The sequence below is a fragment of the Poecilia mexicana genome, unplaced genomic scaffold, assembly GCF_051168715.1.
Source record: "Poecilia mexicana isolate PSO_F unplaced genomic scaffold, ASM5116871v1 scaffold_9, whole genome shotgun sequence".
Classification (NCBI taxonomy): Eukaryota; Metazoa; Chordata; class Actinopteri; order Cyprinodontiformes; family Poeciliidae; genus Poecilia; species Poecilia mexicana.
Genome location: NW_028263378.1, coordinates 8,423,554 through 8,435,087, shown reverse-complemented (window position 1 = coordinate 8,435,087; position 11,534 = coordinate 8,423,554). Strand labels below are relative to the sequence as shown.

The 11,534-nt window shown below is 36.6% G+C and overlaps 1 protein-coding gene across 1 annotated transcript; it reads left to right on the top strand.

Moving 5' to 3' along the window:
* The first annotated feature begins 5,065 nt into the window (after positions 1-5,065).
* psat1 (phosphoserine aminotransferase 1) lies at positions 5,066-10,635 on the top strand. Its single transcript, XM_015000545.2, has 9 exons — positions 5,066-5,554; positions 6,832-6,892; positions 6,994-7,063; positions 7,385-7,590; positions 8,761-8,933; positions 9,062-9,231; positions 9,502-9,630; positions 10,031-10,168; positions 10,292-10,635. The coding sequence occupies exons 1-9, from the start codon at positions 5,498-5,500 to the stop codon at positions 10,392-10,394; spliced, it is 1,107 nt and encodes a 368-aa protein (XP_014856031.2). The 5' UTR covers positions 5,066-5,497; the 3' UTR covers positions 10,395-10,635.
* The last annotated feature ends 899 nt before the right edge of the window (positions 10,636-11,534 follow it).

Genomic DNA, 11,534 nt, shown 5'->3' with positions numbered 1-11,534 from the left:
GGGCTCTGTTCTGTTTCATCTACAGTTTGCTTTTATGACTTTAATAGATTGTAATGTTAGATTAATTTCATTCAGTTCAGTTTAATTATACACCTCCAATTCTGTTTTTACTAGATTAACAGGTTTGGGAAGAAATCCTCAGATGCATTTAGTCAGGTGTACTTTCTATGGGAAAGGAAAACAACAAAGCACATGTTGCTATGATCATTTAAATTCCAACTTACTGAATTCATAAAATCTGGCTGTCCTCAGCAAGAAGCTGTCTTATTTGCTGAAGGACAGCCTGATATATATATATATTTTTGTTTGTTTTGGGATTCTTGAGGTGTCATGGATGATCTAAACAAGGATGACGATCCTGAAAGCAGAGTTTTGTGGGATTAAGGTAACTGAGGTAAAAAAAAAAAAGTGCTATTTAAAATGAGATGCAATTTTGAGATTGCTCAAATGAATGTTTTTGGCCAAACAAAACCTGAGCTCCTGTCTACGCCTTCTGTAATGTTTAGCGTTGAAACCTGCAGTTTGTGACTCCTGCTAACTTTTGCACCCCAGGTCCGTTTGAAAGCAACAAAAGCAGTTATCTGAAAGATGATCAAGTCACTTTTGCTGTCTTTTGAGTAATGGTCACATCTTGCAGATTTCAAATTCATATGATGCACTGACAGATAAGGTTTCCTTCTAATGGCTGCTGGTAGATCCTGTTTGGGTGTTTTCAGCTTTATAAGGCAACCAGCACAAAAAAAAAATGCTGCTCATTTTTCTGTGCTGGTTCTGTGTTGGTCTTTTGTTTTTGTTTTTCAGTCAAGATTGACAGAAAACCTCTGAAAAACCCTCAGAGATCCTTGAGAACGACTATTTTCAAGATAAAAAAATAACTTCTTTCAAAGAAATTTAAGGATGTGCCATTTCCTACACCTCACTAAACACCTGATTTCCAGTTTATAGTCAAACTTGGTTTCTGTCTTACACTTCTCTTCTCAGGTGTCAGACCTGTTGATTGCTTTGGCTGAGAGGAGACCGCCACTTTGTGACATCTCACAGTCTGACACCAGAAACATCAGCAGCACCTTGTCCATCCTGAACCAAACGGGGAGAAGCGCTGCTCTTCGATCCAGAGCCATTCTGCCTGAGAACATCATACAGCTATCCAACTGTCAGTTTAAGAGGACAAATTATCTGGTAGAAACCTTTCCAGATTCAATATCTAATCCCTTCACTGTCAAGGGATTTTCTCAGGAGGAGCACCTCGTTGCCTGTCCTTTCTGCGGAGCTATAAGGGATGCAAAACCCACCTGAGCAAATGCAATGCAGATTAAAAAGCAGTAAGAAAAACAGCTGCACATCATCAGTGTGAAACGTGGATTCAAGAACTCATTCAGTGAGAATTAGCCTCTCTTAAATTCACCAGTGCTTATTGAAAGCTTATTGAGCCTCAGTAAACCCAGAAGATCCATACTGTACTGACTATTACTCTGCCAACATAAGTAGATCTAAAAGCTTTGGTCTTTATTTGAATGAATGACACACATTTTGCCCCAATCATCTTTTGATTGCCACAAACAACAACAACAACAAAACCCAAATAACATTCAATAGTAAAACACTGAACGTATATCCGGATCACATTAGTCAAATTAGTGAACAAAATTTACTCGAATAATATAATTAACCATCAGGGATGATGCAAGAGTAGAACATTAATTTTGAAAGAATTATTCAATTTTGTCTCTATGCATATATATATATATTTTTATTTTACAAAAAAACATAAAAAGAAGCACAACAACTCCCCTGCAGTGATGTCAAAGTGAGTTTAAAAGGAAATCTATATATCATAACAGCTGAAGGAGATTCAGTGCTGAACATCACCCTGGGGAGGGGCAGCTTGCCAAAGACATCAGGCTCTGCTGCTGAGATGAGACAGCGGTTCTTTGAGTAATTCTGGTGTTTCGAAGAATCCAAGGTGCACAGCTTCACTTACCATCTAAACAAATGTTATAACAGACAAAAGACAAACTGAGCTGCAAACCTGGGAAATATTTGGGGTACAACTGGATATTGTTGCAGTGCTTAGAGAGAAAACATGAGCAAGAAATAAATGTTCTCACCAAGAAGGAGCGACACTGAATTCAGTTTAATCAGACATGTTTTACTTCCATCCATCAGCCCCATATAAATCGGTAAAACACTAGATTTTTTTTAATGTCTTTTTGTGTTGAAGCCTGAATCAAACAGGCGTTAGATAATCTTTGGACATTCTTCCTCTGAATTGCCCTTTTACACAACGATGTATGACAGAGATCAGATTCTGGGTCATTCCACTCCAACTTCTCCAGCGGTTTATGTTTTTAGTGAATAGATTCAGAAAAGCCTTTAAACACTCCTTTCCTGCCATTGTTCTGTGTTACATGAGGAGCGTCACAACGGCGAACTAAACACTTTGTTAGTACTAAAATCACACAAATGAGTGCTTGCAAGCAAAAGTTTAACACTGTCCATGAATAAATGCCATAAAAGTATTTTGTTGAGTGACAGAGAATATAAAAATTGTGGAAATTCAGTTATTTTCAAATGATCAAATGAAATAATTGACCAAAAATTAATAACAAACCAAGGAGCTAGAACCACAAATTTCACATCTCGTTTTTCAAAATGTCAAACTTTTGACACCGATGCCTACAGTTGGTAAAGTATGTTTGAACAGTTCAAACTGCTTCTAGTGAGAAGACAAGACGTACTGTTGCACAAATTCACTTGCCCTCTAAAAGGGAAGGTAAACTCAGCAGGTAGAAAATAATACAGTAGAACAATGCAGCTTGTAGGCGTCTGTCTGGTGCATATTTCAATTTCAGTCATTCTTCTCCCAGTTATGCGATCAGAGACAGGATGAGAGCCCAAAATTTGTTCTAAGGTAAGTGTTGTATATCTGTAAATAATGATATTACTCATCCAAATAAAATTATGATACTATTATAAGAACTTTTTTATTTACTCATGTAGCCATAGCATAACTCATTGCTACCAACCATTGGCAATTACTCTTTGGGTAATAGGGAGAGGATGAATAACTTTAAATAGCTTATTTTATCTTTTAAAACTTTTTTATATTTACTAAAGTTGTTCTTGTCTGATACTGGAATTAGTTTATTTGAAACAACAAATTTGGCAACAAAGTAATAATAGAAGCCATCTTTAAGCAGGCAAATACCTTCTTATGCCCTGCAAAGTTAAGTCTGGAGACGACAACGTTCTTTTCGGTTGCAGGTTTCAACTCAAATGCTCTCAGCGACTTTGCCATGTGACTGTTCAGAAAGAGTTAATTGCTTTTATAGCCTCTCATGAGAATCACGAGCTGGAGAAATCACTAATGTTTGTCATGTTTCTCTTGCATCGAGACAGATCCAGCTGGATTGAAGGATGATGTTTGAGTTGCAATTTCAAAAAAGTCAGACAATAATTTATATAGTTCCACCAAACTAATATAACACGATTTTTCCAAATAGAACATAGAATGCTTTAAAACCCATAGGTCTCTGTCTAAAGACAATTGTGAGGGAGAATAAAACATTTTTACTCCAGACAGGTGAGTAAAACATGAACTCACATGAACTCTGCTGATTCTAAGAGGGTTTTGATATAGACTGGAAGTACTTGTATGAAAATTATCATGTTGAAACTGCTGTGTTTACTTGTGTGACTAATGCCATTGGAAGGTAGAGACTTATTTCCTGTATCAAGTATAAAAAGTTATGGGTTGAGTAATTCTAACACTTTCTGTCACTCAAGTCCAGTGGTTTAAACATGTGGTATTTGGTAAAATAAGGATTTGAAAGCTTCTTAAGATTTCAGTTTCCACAGTAAGGTACATACCCTGAAGGGGTATGTACCCCTGTATGTATGGACAGGGGTGTCACCTGCCCTGAAGGGCCTGAATACCAATATCTATAGCACTACAATGAGTAACTACTAAATACCAATGAGTTGTTGTCAAATTTGAAACAGTAATCGTGATTTTATGTTCTATTTGGAAAAATGTTTGACCTCTCAACTTATCTGCAAATCCTTCAATCGTCTTTTTCTCTTAAATGTATTTTTACATTTGAATCACATAGAAAACAACTTTATTATAGCCACATGGCACTACCTAGTGTCATACAGTGTGCAATACACTACAGAAATCTGATGGTTTGCCTTTTACACTTTTCAGATTCAGCCGTGTTCATGTAATCTCCCTTTTAGAAAACCAGGTCAAATCAATAACAGAACATCTTGCACATAGTTTTCTTTTTTCATTTCAGCAGATCTGAGAGTGAGTCTCAGTTAGAAAACACCTTAAAGCCGTCTGTGTTCAAGTTTCCTAAATTGTAAAAAGGTTTATGTAAATGTAAACAATTCAAAGTGACACAACCTGCATTTTTGTACAATTCAAATTGTCTGAAAGATTACCATATCTTGTTTTTTCTGTTCAAAGGTCCTCTCCAATAACAAGTCATTGTTATTGTATGGGGATTTTCCATGCTTCCCTTTCCAGCTTTACGCTGATGACATTGTGATATTTTCACATGAGGTATAAAATGAGAAAAAAAGCACTTGGGAAGCAGAAAAACGTGCATTTTATTCCTTGAACATTATATGACATGGACACCCTCATTTAGAATGTTTTTAATGTTTATATCAGGTAATTTTTCAAAATTTTAGAAGGAAATGTATGTTGTGGTTCAGCATCATTTAATCTGTAAAACACTGAGAAGTCATATTTAGAAGCAAAGAACCTTGAATTCTTATAACTGAGTTATAAGATTGAGAAAGTGTGATTGACTCAAATTATGGAAGTTTATGGACCTGGACAAATGGGCATAACTGAAGGAACTATGAATTATGTCTCTACCAGAAAATCCTGAAGTAGAAAATCTGGACCTGGATTTTTGTCTCATAACTTGATCGTTAAGATTATGCAAGAGATTATTACAAGAAGAACTCGTTTCATTTCACAACAGAAGCTTATCGTACTTAAAGGTGTCATCTGATCTTCATTTGGCTTCATTGAAAGTTCAGAGTGACTCAACAAAAATCAGTCAAGTATATAAATCAGAATTTGTTCGGATTTTATTTTACCAACTGTTCTTCATTTTAGTAACAGTAACCGTAGTTATGTTTTTTTTCCTTTTTGTTCTGTTTTTGGTTTTTACTGTTCTTGCGTTTAACTTGCAAAAACTTATGTGAAATTCAGTGCTAGAATGTACAAGATTAAGAACGTATATAGTTTAAAGCGGATGTATCTTTGTAAAAACACTGCTACAAACACATCAGGTTTAAATTTCTTACCACTGCTGTAGGTAGCAGATGCAGTTTGGGATTTTACTAGATTCCCCTGAACGCCTCACTTTCCACAAGCATCAAGCGGTGACAGTCAAGCGAAGCTCCTTAACTCACAGCAACCAACCGAAGACCAACTGAAGCAACATCCCTCATCTGCACTCTGGAGCTTCTTTACATCATGGAGGAGAAACAAACCATCAACTTTGGAGCTGGACCTGCCAAACTGCCTCAGTCTGTAAGTTTGCAGCTGCTCGTTTTCTTTGCGTGCATGTGTCTCGAAAATCTGCCAAAAAACATGACGAGCTAGTTTGCAGAGATATCTGCCTTGTTCGTAAAGATCTTTTTGACGATCTGTGTTGAAACGTTTTTAGTTTGCTGATGCACCCTTGCAAATGTTTATTGTTTTTTATTTTTTTATTTTATGTTGCAGCGTTTATTCTCGTCTTTAAATCACGTGTCTTAACTCAGGATACTTAATTTTTCCATGTGAAATGGGTCATTTTTCCCGTCGCGTCGAGCAGTTATGCGTGAAAACTGGTGTTGGTTTTAGTGCCTAACAGATGGTGGCAGCTCATCAGGCTGAAAACTGCTTGCTGAGTTGCATCAGCCTTCATTCATTCATGTGGAAACCTGCTTCTTCCATTGTGTTTCACTGGCAGCTATAACATCCAACCTCTAGATGGCAGAAAAACCCAGCTTGTTCAGAAAGAAGAAATCACAGCACAGACTTACCCAACAACTGATCAGTTTAAAATATAAAAACATTCATAGACAGAGGTATATTGATCTAGATCTACGAAGACAGATGAATTGATAGATAAAGAAGGGCGTTAATCTTGATGATTAGTGTGTCAGGCCTGTCATTTACCTCCATCAGCTTTAGATCTTCCCTCACTCATAAATTTGGAGGTGAACATTTTTTATTCATGCATCATTAAAGTCTTTAAATGCTCAATTAATGGAAAGCGGCAAGTAAAGTTTGCAATAAGCTCATTATTATGTTGAATGATTGTAAAGTATAATAGCTATGATGGTGTCAAAACTATAATTTCAAATTCCACTCCAGTAACTACAAAAATAACCAATACATTATATTTCCTTTAGCTCACCCCCTCTGCCACTCCACCAAAAACAAACAAACAAACAAACAAAAAAGCACAATAAGAAACAAGAGTTAATTTTGTTCAGTTAATTTAGTTTTATTTATAAGTTGTATAAATAAAATCAGTTTTAACATCTGCTTTTCGGTATATTCCTGATGATTTTTTGAAGCTAAGGATATTTTTTTTTAACCTAATGGAAATTATGTCCCACCGTAAAGATTAACATTTTTCATTGAAATCAACCTGTTCTGATTGTTTTCTGATAAATACCAAAACCACCTGAGTATAGGTTTACATTTAACTGTTTTTCCAGCTGTTCAAACGTTATTCTTCCAAAACATTTTTCAAGTCTGTAAAACATTGATCACCATTTGTAATGAAGAGATGCTTCATCTGTGATGTGTTGCAGGTGCTGCTTCAAGCTCAGAAGGAGCTTCTTAACTACAGTGGCCTTGGGATCAGTGTTCTTGGTGGGTAGGAAAACTGATCTGGGCTCAGAAACTGTCTGGAATCCGGCGTGAATATTATTGAAAAGAATATCTAACGTGCTGCGTTTTACTCTTTAAATCAGAGATGAGCCATCGATCAGCAGATTTCACCAAAATCATCAACAAGTCAGAGAGTCTGCTTCGAGAATTGTTGTAAGTGAAAGTTTTAGTATTCCGTCCATTGCTCTGTTCAGTTTGTAAAGCTTGCCTTTTGTTCAAATATCCATTAAGTTTCTACTGATTTTCTTCATGAAAAATGTCCAAATGCTGGATGTTTTAGTCTGAAAAACTGTGGAATGTTGACATAAAAATTATGTTAGGACTCAATCTTAAATATATATGTAAAAAAAAATTTTAATACCACCTAAATAGTGATTTTTTTAAACATTTTGGTATATCATGAGCTGCTGCTTGTTTGTGCGTAGACCTGACCTCGGCCTGGGCGTCGTAACACAGTGACTTCTGTCTCCACAGAAATATCCCAAACAACTACAAGGTGTTGTTTCTGCAGGGCGGTGGCTCTGGACAGTTCAGTGGCGTTCCCCTCAACCTGATTGGCCTGAAAGAGGACAGGTGCGCCGACTACCTGGTGACCGGCACGTGGTCAGCTAAAGCTGCAAAAGAAGCAGAGAAATACGGCAAAGTCAACATCATCCACCCGAAACTGGACAGTTACACGAGTACGTGTGCATGGCAACGTTTCATGATGTCGTCATCTGAGCACAGAAGCTGATTTTTATTTTATTTTTTTCCAAAAAAAAAAAAGTAGTTTTAAAGAATCTCTCCAGATTTTAGAAGAGGGTCATTGTCATTCAGGCTGCATCAGGAAAGGACCTCAGAAGAATCTGGCAGCTTTTCCAGCGTATTACATAATCAACAATAGACCCAACTACCAGTGAAAGACTCTGGAATGAAGCTGCTTGTTCAACATGGTTGTGTCTCTTTTGAGTTCTCACAGGGACTTTTTGTACAGTAGTACTTGGAAACCTAAAAAGTACTTTTTAATCATCATTATGTCAGCAGAAATATTCATTTCAACTGAATTAAATGAATATTTAATTAATTTAAAAAACGGAATGAAGGGGCACTTTACAAAGTGATGCAGAGTCCAATTCAGTCCAAATTGAGTTCTTCTAATTCATTCTGGTGCAGTCCAGTCATTTAGTCAGATTTGTTTACACACAGTGTAATTTAACCTAATTTCTAGCATGATACAGTCAGATTCAGTTGATCAGGACACAAGAAAAGCAAGACACATGAAAGGAAAATAAATAATACCTAAGACGTGATTTAAGAAAGTAATGAAGATGAACACACTTTATTTTAATGAATTAAAATGTGTTTATTCTGCAAAGTTTTTAAAAGAACTGTGTGTATAATCTTTTGCATTGTGAAATTAATTTATTTTTTACAAATATAGCAATATAACAGGAGTCAGCCAGACTTCTCCAAATAAAACATTGATGCTCAACTCATTAAGTTAAAAATCATCTGGAAATCCTAGAAAATTGTATAAAAATGACTTGTGGGCACTTTATGTATTAATATAACATTTTAACAAAGTTGATATAGAAACTGAAAGAAAAGCCAGCAGGCTGGAATAAGAATGGTTACATATTTGTACATCACAGTGGTCAAAGTTTCATAAGATGGAAAAAGATTATCTAAGCAAAATTTTGTATATGATAAATTTCATTGGACCATTTTTGCTTTAATTGATTTTTATTTATTAAACATTGCATTCCACTTTTGACACATCTATTTAGGCTATTAGTATTTAAAGAATTAAGCCTCTACTTTGAATAACTATTAATTTAGCTTTCGTTTTGTTTTGTTTGTGCTTCTTCCAGAAATTCCCGACCCCAGCAGCTGGACCCTGAACCCGTCCGCATCGTATGTGTACTACTGCTGCAACGAGACGGTTCACGGCGTGGAGTACAACTTCACGCCTGAAACCAACGGCGTGGTCCTCGTCAGCGACATGTCCTCCAACTTCCTGTCACGGCCCGTCGACGTATCAAAGGTGACAGCAAAATGGATCTCACTCGTTTCTCCCTTTCCGCACTCGCCTCTTAGACACTGATGGAAACGTGTCTCGTGTTTCCAATGGTTGTGATCTAAACACGTCTTCCTCGTACTGCCAATGTGTAGTTTGGGCTCATTTTTGCCGGCGCCCAGAAGAACGTAGGCTGTGCCGGCGTCACGGTGGTCATCGTGCGAGAAGACCTGCTGGGCCACGCCTTGAAGGAGTGCCCCATTGTGCTGGACTACACGGTGCAGGCTGAAATGAACTCCCTCTACAACACTCCTCCATGTTTTAGGTAGATACTTTTCTGTTTACGGCATGAGGACGTATCATTCACATAGATTTGCTCACAAGTTTAGCTGAAGCTAACTTAAAAAAAAAAAGAGAACTAGCCAAAATGTTTTTGCTGCATAGACAGAAACCTTTATTGAGAACAATGAAGATGGAGTGAAAGAGAGATTTACATTCACTCTTTTTGCTTTAAGGTGTTTAGCATTTTGTCAATAAACAGAAGAATACGAGTAGTTTTTTTTTATTGATTTCAAATCCTGTTTATTGGCTTCAGCATCTACATCATGGGTCTGGTTCTGGAGTGGATCAAGAATAACGGAGGTAGCGCTGCCATGGAAACACTCAACAAGCAGAAGTCCTCCATGATTTATGACATCATCAACTCGTCAAATGGTTTTTATGTGTGAGTACTAAAGCTACAGGAAATTAACAATACTAAGTGTTGCAAAAAAAAAAAAAAATCCTGTAAGAGACGAGGCTGATGCTTTCAGAGTGAACTTGTTAAACTGTTGTAAAATTTAGCACAGAAGTTTAACTTCAGTGGTCTCAGACACAAACCATTACTCTGCGGCCAGGGTAAAGTTTCCTCTTACCATATTTGGAAATACTAAATCTAAATAAGTTGACCAATTTAGTTTTTTTTAACTTTAGGCTATTGATCAATCTAAATTGCCTTCAGAGTAATAATTCATACTTTCAAATTAGTTATTCACATAACCAAAATAGTTGACCCTCAGATAATACTAATAGTTCTGTAACAGAGAACAAAGCCTCACTATTTGTGTGGTCATCCATTGGGTCAGATGTCCTGTGGACGCTGCGTGTCGGAGCCGCATGAATGTGCCTTTTCGTGTCGGGAAGAAAGAAGGAGATGAGTCTTTGGAGAAGAAGTTTCTGGAGGGTGCAGCCAAGCGGGGGATGATTTCACTGAAAGGACACAGGTCCGTTGCGCAACCACGCACCTCGTATTGTTTCACATTTACATTTTTACCATCCTGTTCTTCCTGAAAGACTCGGGTTCCTTTTTTGTAGGCATAAACAGGAGTGTTTGTCTCCCCCTGCAGGTCAGTGGGAGGAATGCGTGCGTCCTTGTACAATGCTGTAACTGTGGAGGACGCTGCAGCCCTCGCCGACTACATGAGAAGTTTCCTCAAAGAGCACCAGTAAACCAACAGCACTTAAAAGCACAAGTTGTCACTTTGTTTCAGAAGATTTTCAGAGTAAATGTTGAAAATTAAATGTTTTGAAAACGGTTATTAATTGTTCCCAAGGGACTAAGCCCACTAATTCCACATTAGTCTTATTTACGTATGTTTTATGTAGCAGTTTGCTTTATTTTTGTTGACTAAATACTGTTTTAGTTTCCAGTACTTACCTTTCAATAAATCTACTTTGGAAATTCCCTTTATTTCGTGGCTTTAAGACTGAAATTGATTGTCTTTGCTGACTTTCTAATTATAATTGCTGCAAAATCCTTAAGGCTAAATTAGGTAACATGGATAAAAATGTTTTTGCATATTTATTGAAATATAATAAAGACAATGGGGGAAAAAAAAATCCAGCATGCACAAAAACCTAGGTATCCTCATTGGATCACCTAACTAACTTAGCCTCTGCTCTCTTAAAACATTGCTAGCATAAAATGTTTCTTATCAATACACACAAAAATATTAAATGGCCTGTACATGTACAGAGTTTTATTTAGTCCAGAGAACTCCAAAGAGTTTTACACTACATTCATTCACCCATTCACGCACACATTCACACGCTTATGACAAAACAACTGATGCATGATTTCATTTTTAATGTGTTCAATTATTGTAGATGTATCTGAGCGTTAACCAGACAGGCTGCTGACAGATTGAAACCAGTTGTATTTGCACTAATCAACCGCTAGGTGGAAGTGTTAGTCCAGAAACACTTTTTCTGAACAGCAGAGGAAATGAGAAAACTGCCATTCAATTTAATTAGTCTTTTGTATCATATAATGTTATATATAAAAACATTATCTATGAAATCACATCCAAGAAGGTATTAGTATAACTAGCCATTTATATGTTCAGATGATTCATTAGAAAAATATTACTTGGAATATTGATATAAAGGTAGATTTTTATGAAAGTTCTCTGTAGAATTTGTTTCTTTATTTCATGGCAACATGCAGCCAAAACCAGACAGATTTACAGACCTCAGAGGAGTTTATGTCACAACCACTGGTGAAAAATGTCCTCATCAGGAGGGACAAAACCATAACCTTCACTGGAAATATGCTCCCTGCTTTACAATGTTTTATATATATTTTTTTAA

Coding starts and splice junctions, on each gene's coding strand:
- psat1 (XM_015000545.2), top strand. CDS start 5,498: ATGGAGGAGAAACAAACCATCAACTTTGGAGCTGGACCTGCCAAACTG. Junction 7,591..8,760: donor GAAACTGGACAGTTACACGA/GTACGTGTGCAT, acceptor TGCTTCTTCCAG/AAATTCCCGACCCCAGCAGC. Junction 8,934..9,061: donor GGCCCGTCGACGTATCAAAG/GTGACAGCAAAA, acceptor GCCAATGTGTAG/TTTGGGCTCATTTTTGCCGG.